Genomic DNA, 15,029 nt, shown 5'->3' with positions numbered 1-15,029 from the left:
CACACCAGGAGGATCCCAGCTGAGGTCCCCTCCCTGCACCCAGCGCTCTCCTACCTGTTCTACCACTGGGGGAAGGGAGCAGCTCACCTGCTCTGGACCCTGCCAACCTGGCATGCTGATGCACGGGTGGTGCAGCCTAGGGTGCTGGTAGCTGCGAGCCTTCTCCCCCTCCCTGAAGCATGGGGTGGTGTTGCAGCAGCTCACAGCCACCCCTGGGCACCATGCATGGAGACACTGCTTTCTACTGAGCCGCCATCCGCCCAGGACCTGTGGGGGTTGGGGTGGCCTCAACAGGCTCCCACTGGCCCCACTGAAGCCAGACTCGGCTTGGCCAGCCATCCCTGCCACCCAAGGTCTGCGCATGCCCCACAGGCCTCATCGCCCTCATGAATCGCCGTGGTCTGACCGTCCCATCCCAGGAAGTGGCCATCCCGATCACCATGGCTCACTCCCCGGTGCAGTTGGGCCTGCCCGGCAAGCATGTAGGCAGGGGCTGGGCCTCTGAGGGGAAGGAGGAGGCATGCACAGGCGAGGGCAGAAGTGGGGAACTTGGCGGTATAAACACAGCCCACCCTCCCATGTTGTGCTGCCCCCTCGCACTGCATTCCCGAACCCCTGGGTGCCCCTGCCCAGCACTGTGCTCTCGGGCCTGGGGTGGGGGTGAGGGACCTGGAGCTGCAGCCTGAAGGCAGCCCTCGCTGCCTTGGAATCACAGTGGTCGATCAGGGAGGGATGCGGGATGCCAAATTCCACCTCTCTCTCTAAATCTCTCTCTCTCTCTCTCTCTCTCTCTCTCTCTGAGAGTGGGCCCCGTGTCTCCGGTGGGTGGGTGAGGGCGAGGGCGAGGCGATCAGTGATTGCTTTGCCTGAGCCCCCACCCCCAGGTTGCACATGGGGGCCTGGATGGTGGCTTGCGCTGTCCTACCTGCCTGCAGTATGTAAATTAGACGCCATCTTTGTTGGCAGTTAATTTGCATATCGCCCTGATTAGCCAATGGGAAGTGTAGCGAAGGTATGGTCAATTACCATGTTTGTCTATTATTAGATTAGATTATTATGCTAGGTGCCACAGAGAAAAAATAAAATAAAAGACAGTATCTCATCCGAACAGGAGGACAATATTTCAGGAAGATAAGGTGCAAGCTAAGGAGCTAGTCCCTGAGGAAGACCCTGTACAGCAAGAGAGTGTCTGTGCTATGTATGACCAGGAAGAAAGATTAGTGCTTTAACGTTAGACTTGCCTTAACTAAAACACTAAATGCTCCCATTATTTTGCCCGCCTTACTGGCACTCATTCTTTGATTTTGTTCAACAAATTTGTATTGAGAGTATTATACTAAGTGAAATAAACCAGTCAGTGAAAGACAAATATTGTATGATCTCACTTATATGTTAAATCTAGTTAACAAATTAAGCTGACAAAGCAGAAGCACAGATACATGCAACAGACTGCACTGTCAGAGGAGGAGAGGGGAGGGGGCGACTGGATGAAAGAAGGTAAAGGGATTAGCCAAAAAACGTATATGCATAACCCATAGACACAGACAACAGTGGGGTGATGGCCAAAGGGAAGTGGGGCAACAGTGGGGGGAGGGGGGAAGGGAGGGAGGAAATGGGGACATTTGTAATAGTGTAAACAATAAAAATAAAGTAAAAAATTTTGTTGAGCACATACTTCTCATCACTCAGTGATGAGAAGGATGAAGAAGACAGTCCTATGTTTTATGTTGCTTATGGCTGTGTAACTTTGGAGAATTTAACTTAAAAACTTGGCTTCCTCAACAGTGACATTATCGTTAAAATGTTTAGCACTCAGTATTATTGTAATTATTAAATCAATTTATGATGGTGCCTGGCATGCAGTAGACTCTTAACAAAAAGCAGCAGCAGTAATAGTACCCATTGTTATTTGCTTTTTGAGGAGAATTATAGACAAAAGAGTGATGATTTTCAAGGATTGACAAGAACAAAGTTTTTGACTTTATGGAAGAGACAGCCTTTGGCCGACAGGATTGGCAGCTTCCCACCTCTCCAAATAGCATTGAGCTCCTTGAGGTCAGGGACTTTGTTTTGTCACTACTGCCTTCCTAGGACCTAACAGGGTATCTGGGAATTCTAGGCATTCCAAATATTTTCTCCAAATTAATTAGAATTGTAATAAGCACCAATTAAACAAAGACATTTAGGGTAGAGTATATCATATTTATGAAGATACCAAGGAAAGGGGTTCTTTCTATAAGTTCAATACAATTCCTTGGCTAGAAAATATTTTAGAAGATAAGAGGTAGGGTCTGTATCTAGAAAGATAGAATGAGGACATCTGGAATGACCTTTAAGGATAAAGAAAAATTATTTAAAGCCACTTGAGCAGCAAAATTACATGATGAAAACATTGGTTTTTAGGAAGATACATCACAAAAAAATGTATAAAGAATAGACTGATTTTGAAAAATGATTGAGGCATAAATATTTTTAAGAAGTTAGGTCAATTGTCTTAAGAAAGTAATAATAAGGACTTAAAATAGGACAAATGTGAAGAATGTAAATGAAAAATAGGATTCCCTTGGCAAACATATAGAGTGGACTGGAGGAAGTAATGGTTATAAATAGGCAAGATGATTGTTTCTGTTTTAGACTAATTGAGACTGGAGTGATATGAGGGCATTTACTTAGAACACAGAAGTTGGATAAGATGAAAACTCAGGTAAAATTGTACAACAATAGGGGCAGACCTTGGTGAATGCTCAGAACTGGCAAAAGGGAAAAATGGCCATAAATGCTGTGGACAAAGCAGTAGGGAGGAGACCAGCGAAGATATCCACCATCTGACAGAGGAAAGGGAAGTTTCCAGTGGTAGTCACTCCAGAGTGTCAAATGCTGCATGAAAACATTCAAATGTGGGAAAGATTTTGTTGATTTTTAAGAGTGTTTTTATGGTGGTGGAACACAAGCAAGATAGCAGGTTTTGAGGAGAGAAGTTGAGAATGAAGAAATGGATGACATTGATATTCTACCTAATACTATATTTGTATTATACCCAAGTAAGAGAAAATACTCTTGTTTATCTGCTTATATCATATTTGTGAAGTCCCATCTTATGGTTCAGCACTTATTTAGTTTTTTGTTTGTTTGTTTCTCTCTGTGATTTGAATTCTTGATTCTCTTGGACACTTTGCTTGTACTTGACCAAGTGGGTTGCCTATGGGAGTGGTGCGTGAGAGAGGGGCTTGATGGGACAAAAACCTGGTATGATGCCTTTACAACCATTAATTTATTGTGTTCTTAACACCATTTCCTTCTCTCAAAGAGCATGTTTCAAACTTCCTGAATATTCAAACCCAAAGAACAAAGCAGCCTGCTTCAGGCTGGAGCCAAGTGAAAGCAATAAAACCACCTGTTCTTACCCCATCCAGCATATGGTGCAAAGCAAGGGACTAAAGCTGGGAAGAAATGTGCCATTTCCAAATCAGAGGCAAATTCAGTTCTGAACTTATTAAGTGATTATATTTTTCCTTCATTACAGAAGCCTTTAATCAACACAACTTTGCATATATAAAATTACTTTCTTTTTATACATGTAAGAACCCTAAGCTATTTTCCTTGATTTCTCTTGACAGAAATAGCAAAAAAATCATCACAATTTTACAGGTAAAAAGCTACTTAAAAAAACTGGTTTATAATTAAACAAAAAACACACATAATAATTATTGTCTATGACCACTTTCCTAGACCCAAAGTTCTATGTGTTATAAAGTCTTAATAACAGAGGCAGAGAAAATAACAAAACCAAAAGAAAATTGTTTCAGAATGGAATAGATTATAGGATACTGATTATTTTTTTTCTATTTAGTTGGAGCTATGATTTAGCAGTTCACTGAGCTCAGAAATTTCATTAATTAAGATTAGAAGTTGTAAAATTGAAATCAGCGTTTGCTTATATAGCACAATTAGTTGAATAATAGGAATAGAGCTCTTACAAAAATTAGAATCTTAACTGAGAATATCAATAATTATTTTTATAGTTTAGGAGTGTTTATTAAGAGTAAGAAATGCTGCAATTAGCTTCTTGTAAAACTGCATATTTTAAACCAGTCTCATTATAACTGAATAATATCATAAAATATGCAGTTGCATATCTTAGCTTAAAACAGGTGCTTTACAAAGCTTAAACAGAAAAATCTTTTGCTTACTTCTAAGTGTTTAAATGAATATTGACACTTAGACAAATGTGTATAACATATAACAAAAATAAATTCTAACAGCTTGTAAGTGGCAGAACTGGTATTGGAATTCCGGCCTTTTGGTTTCCATAAACTAAGCTTTTCATTTCTCTGTGACAATTCCTCTTGATATGAGAAGAGGACCCAATTTCAGGCAGTGGAGATAGTCTGGGAGAAGGGGCATCTATAATAATAAAAGCATAATATGTTAATTAGACCTGACGTCCTTCAGGATGTCCTTCTTTCCAGACAAAGCCGCTGAGGGTGGGGGCCAAGGCAGAGGTGGCCACAGTGGCAGCGGGGGGGCCAAGGCCCATGCACGAATTTTGTGCATCGGGCCTCTAGTTAGTTAATAATAGAAAGTGATGTTCAGTGTAGATGTTGCCTGCACACCTCCAGCCTTTGTCTAATGATGCTCCTGTCCTGATTAGAGTTGCCATGCTGGTAGGTTGACTTTAATTTTCTCAGCACTTGATTGTTTTTCATCCATCCAGGAGAGACATTAAAGCTCAATGTGATGAAAAGATGGAAATAATGAACATTGTTCTTCTCCAGTTGTTCTTTGTTTTAGATTAAAGTGAACTCCCTTACTTTTTTATTCTTTTTAAAAGAGAAAAAGCTACATTTTATTTCCCCAGAAGCCTGGAGATCTTTGAGGAGTAGAAGTGGAGATGGTACTGCTGGCGATGTTCTTGAGTGTAGCCAAGGAGAATGGTGATACTGCTGTTTAGTTTCCTCTCTGATGGGTAACCTCACAGATTAGGAAGAGACATGGCAGTCATTCATGGACTTCACAGAGCTATCAGTTGGTAGGATTATGGGTTGCTGGTTGTGATCTTTGGAATAGAGGTTAATAGAAAAATATCCATTTTAAAATTTGGGCAGAGGAACCTTGATTAAAGTGACAAAGTAAATATGATTTAAACAGTAGATAGGAAGAAAACCCTGATGCCAGAAGGTCAGAAATGGGAGGGACCTTAGAAATAATCTATCTACATAAAAAATTAAAGCACCATACCTTGCCTAAGGTTACCAGCATGTCAAATCATGGAATCAAGTCTGTAATACAGGTCCTCTGACACTTAGCCCAATGGTCTCTCTAACAGAGCACTCTGAGGAAGTAGTTAATGCTGCCCCTTATGCCTTGATAGGACGGTCTCTTTCCAACCCATCTGATGAGAACCTGCCCATGAAAACATTCAGTCCATGCCCCCTTTCTAGGTAGCCTTTTCTGACTCCCTCGAGGTGAAATTACCTGTTCCTTCCTCTGTCACCTCTGCCGCTACTCTCATCTATAGGCCCCCCCCCCTCCCCAAGCACCCTTATCACTTTGTTGAATGTTTCCATTTGTTTCCTCTGCTAAACTGAGTCTTTGAGGGCAAGAACTATATCTCACTCACCTTTGTAACTCCAGGGATTATCATTCTACCTAACACATGGTAGGTGCTCAATAAATGTTAGATTAATGTTTTAATTCATTACTTAAATTAAACATTACCAATGCATGCATGTAAACAAATTTCCTGAGATGGAGGGATTAATTCAAGCCTTATTTTAAAGGAAAAGTTAGACAGTTAAGGGCTGTCGAACTTACTTGAAGATGGAAAAGAGTTTAGTGACAGTTCAATTTTTGGAGTTCTCAGGTGACTTGTTCCTAAAGATTCTTCTGGAGACCTGCTATGAATGAGGCATGGTGCCAGAAGCTACAGTGAAGCAAAAATGAGTATCATATAATCTTTGTCCTCAAGAGATGGTGATGTAAGGAATGCAATGAAGCCGCTTTAGGGATGTGAGCATCAATAGCAGAACAACATAATGGTCAAAACTGGGCAAAAAAAATGTTTAAAAGAAAATGCAAGAGCAAGTGGATAGAAGACTGGGAGAAAGTCCAATTGAGATCAGATTCTTAGTGAACGCCATGCTGACCTGTTTTGGGAGAGAAAGCTAAGATGATTCCTATCTGGAAGACAGTATATTTTAAATGGGTTCAGGAAAGAAGTGTTTGGGTTAGAAGAGGTTTTTAGTATATTTTGTAGAGAAAAGAAACTTTTCTTATTAGGTTATATTTTGTATTGTTGAGGAAATTAGCAAACATTCAGTATTTGATTAAATAAATATTGTGGTCCTTGCAGATTGGTAATCCAGAACTGATTGGAATTTCTCTAAATGTTAAAGACCTACTATGTGCTAGGCAGTTAATAATATGTAATCTCATTTGTTCCTCCAAACAATTTCATAAAGAGAATTGTGTGGTATTATAGCTGAAATGTCTTTATCACTTGAAGATGTGTGCTAAATGTTTCACATAAATTATCTACACTAATAAAAGAGAACATGCAAATTGACCATCCCTCTGCTATGCCCACCAGCCAATCAGAGCAATATGCAAATTAACCCAAACAAAGATGGCAGTTAATTTGCATACACAGGTGTGGAGCTAAGACTGAAGACAGTGTAGAAGGAAGCCAAGCGCTGCAGAAGGGAGTGAAACGGCGGAGAAGGGAACGGAGTCTAGGCAGCGGAGACGGTAGCGGAGCTGAGGCAGCGGACATGGGAGGGAGCAAGGCAGCAGAGACAGGAGGGAGTGAAGCGGTGGAGAAGGGAGGGAGCGAGGTGGTGGAGATGGGAGGGAGCAAAGCGGCAGACACAGGAGGAAGCAAGGCAGCGGAGAAGGGAGGGAGCAAGGCAGTGGAGACAGGAGCAAAGCCTGCCTCTGTGGGCTTCACTCCCTTCTCTGCTTTGCTCTGGCCTCAGGAGGCCCTATTCTTGCAAGAATAGGCCCAAGGAAGCCCTATTCTTGAAGGAATCTTCCTGCAACAGGCCTCTAGTCTAATATAATCCTCATAATAACCATATGAGGGAAGTACTTGTTAGCTTGTTAGTACCATTCTACATATGATAAAATTAAGGTTTTGAGAGATTAAGGAAATTGCCTTCATTTGCACATCTCATAAATATTGGGACAAAGATTCAAATCTGTATCTTTTTTTCCCCTCTGGAACTCATGTTCTTATCTACTGAGCATAAGAGAATACATAGAGGAGAGTCAAGCATAAGGAGCCTAAAGCATCATGATATTTGTTGTAAAAAGTCCTCCAATGGGAAAGATAAATATTGGCAAGATACTAAGTAAGAGGAATGCAAACTAGTGTGTGTGTGTGTGTGTGTGTGTGTGTGTGTGTAGAATTGCTGGTCCATTTGATGATGGCTATGACCCTGTGCAGTAAGAGCTCCTGACAAGAGCTGATCTGATCTCAGAGTGCTCTTAGAGGTGAAGATATCTAAGCTGGGAATGCTGAAAGTCCTGGACTCTGTAGGAACTACATCCCCACTGGCATCAGAGTCTTTTTTGAGAGAATCAAGTTTTACCCATGCAACAATTTTTTTATTGATTCTTTGATTTTTTTATTTCCTCATTCACGTAGTTGCTGTGCATCTGAGTGCTGACACTGTGGTATATGCTGTTGCCAGAGATGAAGCAGAGTGGCATGGGCCCTGTTTGCTTTGCGAGTGGCAAAAAGCCATGAAACCAGATTTCCTAGTCCCCATGATCATCACATTCCTCCCAAAGTCCAACAGCAGCTTTATAGTATGCTAATACTATGAAATTCCGACTATGTCCAGCATTTTCACCATAAACAACTTTGCCATAGACATCTTGGCCTGCAAGCATTTTTGCCACAGAACTAGTGGTCGTAAGGCAATTTTGCTGTAAAAAAATGAATAACAAAATTAAGGAGACTTTATTTAAAATGTATGCAGCTTCATGACAAAATTACTCAAATAACTAATTTTATTTTGTGGATTGTATCTAAGTGCATTTCTTGTTCTGTGAGAAATGTGGGCTAAACTAAATTTGCACCCTCAATGAGGGCCTTCGACCTCTCCTTCTCTCCCAAGATGGTGTGTTTAAAAATGAAAAACCAACTCTTGGGACAATTCATCGCCATTTGGAAGAAATTATAACTATTTTAAGACCATCACCACCATACCTACTTGCCACATTATGGACCATTGGAAGAGCTAGCTAATATTTATATGTGTAAAAATGGGAGTAGGTGCAAGAACTTCCTTAATGGGAAATGAAACAAAATTGGCAACTAGCTTAAATATATTAAACTAGAGGCCCAGTGCACAAAAATTTGTGCACTCGGGGGGGTCCTTTAGCCCGGCCTATGCCTTCTTGCAGTCTGGGAACCCTCGGAGGATGTCCACCTGCTGGCTTAGGCCCTCTCCCTGGGGGATTAGGCCCAAGCTGGCAGTCAGAAATCCCTCCGGCAGACCGGCAGACCGGCAGCCCTCAGGGGATGTCCACTTACCAGCAGGGAGCAGACCTAAGATGTAGTCGGCCATCCTTAGTGCTGCTGAGGAGGCGGGAGAGGCTCCTGCCACCACCGCTGTGCTGGCAGCCATCAGCCTGGCTTGTGGCTGAGCAGAACTCCCCCATGTGGGAGTGCACTGACCACCAGGGGACAGCTCCTGCATTGAGCATCTGCCCCCTGGTGGTCAGTGTGTGTCATAGTGACCAGTCATTCCCAGTTGTTCTGCTGTTAGGGTCAATTTGCATATTACCCTTTTATTATATAGGAAAGAGGCCTGGTGCATGGGTGGGGGCCAGCTGGTTTGCCCTGAGGGGTGTCCTGAATCAGGGTAGGGGTCCCGCTGGGGTGCCTGGCCAGCCTGGGTGAGGGGCTGATGGGTTTTTGCAGGCTGGTCACACCCCCTTCAGGGTGGGGGGTCCCCAATGGGGTGCCTGGCCAGCCTGGGTTAGGGGCTGATGGCTGTTTGCAGGCTGGTCCAGCCCCCCCACCCCCAATGGGGACCCTCACCCCATGGAGGTTTGGCCAGCCTGGGTGAGGGGCTGATGGCTGTTTTCAAGCTGGTCACACCCCCTTTAGGGTGGGGGGTCCCCACTGGGGTGCCTGGCTAGTCTGGGTAAGGGGCTGAGGGTCGTTTGTTTTTTTTTTATTCTGGGATTTATTTACCTTCTATAATTGAAACTTTGTAGCCTTGAGTGGAGCTTAGAGCCGGCCAGGGCAGGCGGGAAGCTTGGCTTCCTCCATCACTGGGGCAAGCAAGCCTCCTGCTTGCTCTAGCTCTGTGGCTGCCGGCCGCCATCTTGGTTGGGTTAATTTGCATATAGTTGCTCTGATTGATTCATGGGCATGGCTTAAGGCATAGCGAAGGTACGGTCAATTTGCATGTTTGTCTTTTATTAGTGTAGATCTGCCAAACTTGGTTGATTGATTCCTCAATGGAAAAATGAAACCAACTAACCAAAAAACACCCCAAACTTTGAGCTGTTTTATGGCAAAATTAACTTAGGGCCAATTAATTGTGCTGTGAAAATGTTTGTGGCAAAGATATCTGCAGCAATGATGCTGCAGAATAAATACCTACAATAGATTCAGAAACAAAGCATGTTTCATACATCATAATTACTTATAATAAATGACATAATTAGTACATTATTTATCATGTACTATAATGCTAAGGAATCAAATCTATATACAGAAGGTCCTCAAATAATGTTGTTTTATTCAACATTGTTCAGTTATAATGTTGATGAGATGGTATTAACTCTTATTTATACCAATCAGTCTATGGTAAAATTGGTGTTATATGTCCTTTTGCTTAAAGTTGCATAATTTCTCAAAAAATGTTAAGTGATGACTTTCTGAATACAACAAATAGTAAATAGAGATGTATAGATCTTGCATGTGGAAACAGTGGGGCTCTAGCCACCTCCTTTGTATATTGGATATCACCCTTCTATGAGGCTTGAATATGTTTGTGTTTGGTGCCTCTTTGAGGACTCTGTTTCTTAAAACTAGGGATAATATCTTAAAAATATTTTATTTCCTCAGTCTCTGTTAACACCACGTAACAAATCATGTATGCTCAATAATTGTTCATTGAGTAGAATTGTATTTAGTCTTAAGAAGTTTGATATTCCTATTTTAGCTCTTGCTGTAATATTTGATATGGGGATGTATAAAAACTCATTCACCTCAGATTTTAATATGTTGTTAGTTTTAATAAAATTACTAATGTAGCAAAGAACAAAAGAAATAGAAAAATCACTACTTAAGATTCCAATTAAAGAGCATTAAATGTGGAATAATTAACATGTGTTATTCATGAAAAACCTCTTTTTGGGAGATGAAAATACATCTCAAAATCAACTTATATTATCATTCAGGCAGGTGGTTACTAGAGCACTGAAGGGGAAAAAAGGGGAGTGAAATTAACTAAAGGCTGTCAGAGATGAAAGAATCATGTAAAACATTCCAAGTTTATGATATTAAAACTTTAAACACCGAGTTTGAATTTGAGTGGGTCATTCTCTTGTCTTCCCTTCCCTATGATGCCAGGAAGGCTACGTGCCCAGAACAGTACAGGACAATGTGTGGCATTAATTTGCTTTTCTGGCCACCATAGAAACCTACCAGCTGTCGCTGCAGAACCATTCGGTTCAGACAAAAGCATGTATTTGAAGAAAAAACAGATTTTTCAAAACTGGGAAATTCCATCTACTTTATTGATCCTCCATTTCTGCAAAACGGCCAGCCCCTCTCACTTTTCTTTTCCCAAGGTGGAGAGGAGACTGTAAATGTTGGTCCCAGACACAGCTCAGAGCTGGAATAACAGAAACCCTCACCATGCAGCTGTCCAGGCCCCACATTATCAGAGGCATTAAACATTGCTAGGCATTAAATATTACCAGAGGAAAGGTTACTGGTCCAGAACAGCAAACAATTGTATTCGGCAGAACTCTTCTTAGGAAGAGAACTTTGTGAACTGAAAGGCAGGAACTGATGGGGGTAAGACCCACCAGGCAAGTTTCAGACAGTTGTCTGTAAAACCCCACACAAGAGGGTGGAGGGTCTTTTCTTTTGTTGAGAATACACAAAATTATGGCTAGGAGGAAATACTTTTCATACTTTTTGGTTCTTTACCGCTTGATAAGCAGCCACTCCTTTAAATAAACGTGGGGAGAAATATGTAAAGAATATGTATTGGTGTACTCATTTGAAAAGTCACTTAACTTTCATGAATGCCTTAAATGGAGGTGTTTTTAGGTCTTCTTTCTCCTATTTTTTCCTCCAAGGTCTTTGCCAAGGGAGGTTGTAGGATTTCTTGTCTTAGGGGTCCTTAGGCAGAAGGTAGATTATGCTCTCCTAGTGATGAGAGAATGGGCACTAGGATCTCTTAAATGTCTTTCCTGAACTCCCACACTGGACTCTTGGAAAAACATGTTTTAAATGTTCCTCAATTAAAGGTTGAAATATCACTTCACCTATGCCAAAAACCCTTCACACCTTTATAATTTTACTAACTTCTGTTAGTCATGGGATGCTTTCTTTTAAAAACAAGGTTACATTCAAACCCCGATGGCATTATCCCTTCATATGAAGACATATCCTAGATGCTATTGAATTAGGCAAATAACATTACTTTCTTGGGTTGAAACTAGAAGACCCATGATGTAAATATAAGCCTGCAATAGTCCATCGAGCTGAGCAGGGAACATCCATATACTAATGCTCCTAGGATCTATAACTCAGTGTGTATGATCATAGAAATGTTAAGCCAATATTTTTGTAGACCATGACCATGCAACATATGCCACTAAAATATATTTGTCTTTCAAGCATCACCTAAAAGAATTTCTTTCACCCCGAGCCTTATATTTTAGTATCAGGAGCCTGTTTTCTTCTCTTTGAAGTTGTTTTTTCTTCCCTGTTTGCTGTGCTTTAATAATGTGAAGGGGCTTCACTCTAGAGATGCACTGAAGCAAAGCAAAGCTTCAAGGAGCCCTGCTGAAAGAATTAAAACATATCACATCAATTCAGCCTTCTCTTTCTGCCCGCCCTCTATTAATTCAACAGTTATAAAAACAAACAAAAGAATAATGTGAAAATACACACATACAGGGGATTTGAGTTTTGTTTTGTATTTTTAGACATGAAGAACAAAAACCTCCATAGAGCCGCTAAAGCTTTCTAACCTCATCAAGTCCTCTTCTATGAGTCATTAAGTTGCTGAAGCCCAGAAAATCAAATTTGGTTTAGGGCTGTTTGATAATGTAGTAACACAATAAAATGTGATTCACCAATTAGTTCATGTAATTAGAAAACCAAAAACATGTTCTAAGTGGCTGGTGGACACACATAAATAAAGTATATTGTCATTCTTTGTATTTGCTGATTACAGTTATAATTACATCTCCAGTTGATGTTACTACATTCCAATTCCCCAGGGAAGTGAATTCATAGTTATCTGTGTTTTTAAGTCAGATAAATGAATGACGCATTCCGTTCATCAAGTCATCCATTCACTGTTTTGTTTGTTTGCTTTATCAATTCTTTCTTGCCAGGCTCTCTGGTAGACTATCCCATCCTTGCCTCCATAGAACTCTCAATCTGAAAAAACTATGTTTAAATTTTTTTATGGACGGGAAAGTCAACTGAAATGAGAGCTCTACAACGACGACAGTTTTATAGTTAAAAATTAGTCTTTCTTGGAGATTCCTAAATATTACTAATATTACCAACACATATATGAAAAAAGAAACTAGTGATTTGAGAATGTTTTTGCTTAGAAGTTTTGCCTGGCTCAAAAGGACTCTGTGATAGATAAGAATGGGAATTGAATATCTGTTGGATTATTTTAAAGCAGCTCTTGATATATGCTGTATGTACATCTGTTGAAATCTATGCTGTATGTTACCTGGCTATATGTAAAACGTATTTCTTTAAGTTCAAATCAATTCAAAGGCTGGTTGGATGGTTAAAAGTATCTCAGTAAGAATTTCGACCTTGTCCTACTTTGCTCTGTTTTTTATTGCAACTGAAGTACATGGGCATGGTTACATGGTCCAGGGCTTCCTAATAAGTATAATGAGAGGATAATAGGGATGAATTACCTGAGCTTAAGCCAATAAAGAAAGGCTTTCTTATGTGACATGGTCATTCTTAATGATATTTTAGATTAAAGAATGACATGCGGTTGTGCTGCCCTTAAAGCTGATTTTTTAAAGTAGCATATTAGTGTTAATTCATAGACATTTTAAAATACATTAGGAAAAAAATTTCCTTATAACTGTGACATTGTTGCTGGATGGCTTATTCTTTTGTCAATTCACAATGCATATTTTGTATTGTTCTCTGTCCCACAAATATTGCAAAATTCTAAGGGATGCAATAAGCTTGATTATTTTTGGTAGAGTCTCACTCATATATTTTAGAGTAGCTTGGATTATATTTTATTTAGATACAATCACATATCAAAAAAGTGTGGTTTATTTATAGCCAGAATGAAACTTAACTCCCAAATGTTATTTAAGATAACGCTGTCTCCATCTCAGTATGTATTTAATCGTTCTCTTTCTTTTTTTCCTATTTACAGGTCAATGGGACAGAAATTGAATATGAGTTTGAAGAAATTACTTTGGAGAGGGTAAGAAAAATCCAATAATCCAAAGCCCCAATCTTGGTTTCCACATTCTGCATCCTAATGGTTTGTCTTGCAAAATTACACAATTGTATATTATACCCTGGAAGTTTCCAACAGGGCTCACAATGAGAATATTAATAAAATTCTTTCAGTGGAAGGCCTGGGGACAAACAGACCAAATAACCAGAATGTTCAGTATATATATATTGTATTGCCAGGCTTTGGAGCAACAAATGAAAAGATAGAAATGTTCCGTGAACTAGTGCAGAATTTTTTCCTATTGTTTTGCTATACATTTTATATACATTATAATTTTTTTTATTTATGTGATATTAACACTGTCTTTATAATTACCATTACCATGCATTTTTATGTTTAAAAACAAAAGAAATCATGGATTTTAAAAGCACCCCTATTGAGAAAAACATAGCAACCCTGCAGATCTCTGAAAATATGCTGTTAGAGCCTTGGCATGACTTTGAAAAATTAGGGAAATTCTGTGCAACACAACTCTAGTGTGTAAAGATATTTTACAAAACAGTAAGAGAAAGACCAAAGACCACCTACAAAAAAATAAAAAATTAAATTAAAAAATAAGACCAAAAGGCATTAACAGGATATCTATCACAAAAGCAAGGGCCAATAACATACAGAAACCTGTTCAATCTTATTTATAAACAAAGAAAACAATGATGCTAAATTGTTTTTATTTACCTGATTGGCAAAAAATTTAAACGGAGGATTAACATTTACTGCCATTGAGTGGGCCTGGAATTTGGTGCAATCAATGTATCAGTTTGGAAGAAGGTATCAAAAGTGTTAAAATGGACATGCTTTTTACCCAGAAATTGTACTTATTGAATTATACAAATATATAAAGAGTGTTCATATTGGTATTTTTTATAATAGTGAAGAATTAAAAAGATATGTGTTTAATAACACATTATTATATGTCCATTTAAATAGAAAATCATATTAAATTATAGTATTTTAAATATTTAATTATAAGTATAGAGAGGTAAGTAGAATGTATTATTAAATTAGTCCTTATAGGTGTGGCTCAGTGGTTAGAGTGTCAATTCCTGGTCAAGGGCACATATCTGGTTGCAGATTTTATCCCAGGCCTGGTCAGGGCATGTGTAGGAGGCAACCAATCAATCTGTCTCTCTCTGATATTGATGTTTCTCTCTCTCTTTCCCCTCCTACCCTCCCTTACACTCTCCCTAAAAATTAATGGAAAAAATATCCTCAGGTGAGGATTAATTATATATATATTTTATTATAAATTAAAATGAAGTTGAAAAGGATATCTATACTAATAAAAGGGTAATATGCTAATTAGACTGGACA

At 39.6% G+C, this 15,029-nt stretch overlaps 1 protein-coding gene across 21 annotated transcripts in view; it reads left to right on the top strand.

Annotated features, from left to right (window-relative positions):
* The window catches only part of DLG2 (discs large MAGUK scaffold protein 2), a 1,989,136-nt gene that overhangs the window by 1,352,112 nt on the left and 621,995 nt on the right, over positions 1-15,029 (top strand). For all 21 annotated transcript variants that reach the window (XM_070425737.1, XM_070425735.1, XM_070425736.1 and 18 more), the window contains one exon: positions 13,632-13,682. In XM_070425737.1, coding sequence (XP_070281838.1) covers positions 13,632-13,682 — 51 coding nt within the window. The remainder of the gene's footprint in view (positions 1-13,631; positions 13,683-15,029) is intronic.

This window comes from Myotis yumanensis, unplaced genomic scaffold (assembly GCF_028538775.1).
Source record: "Myotis yumanensis isolate MYYU_CA2020_CCGP unplaced genomic scaffold, mMyoYum1.0.hap1 SCAF_10, whole genome shotgun sequence".
Lineage (NCBI taxonomy): Eukaryota > Metazoa > Chordata > Mammalia > Chiroptera > Vespertilionidae > Myotis > Myotis yumanensis.
This window is presented reverse-complemented; position numbering and strand designations above follow the sequence as displayed.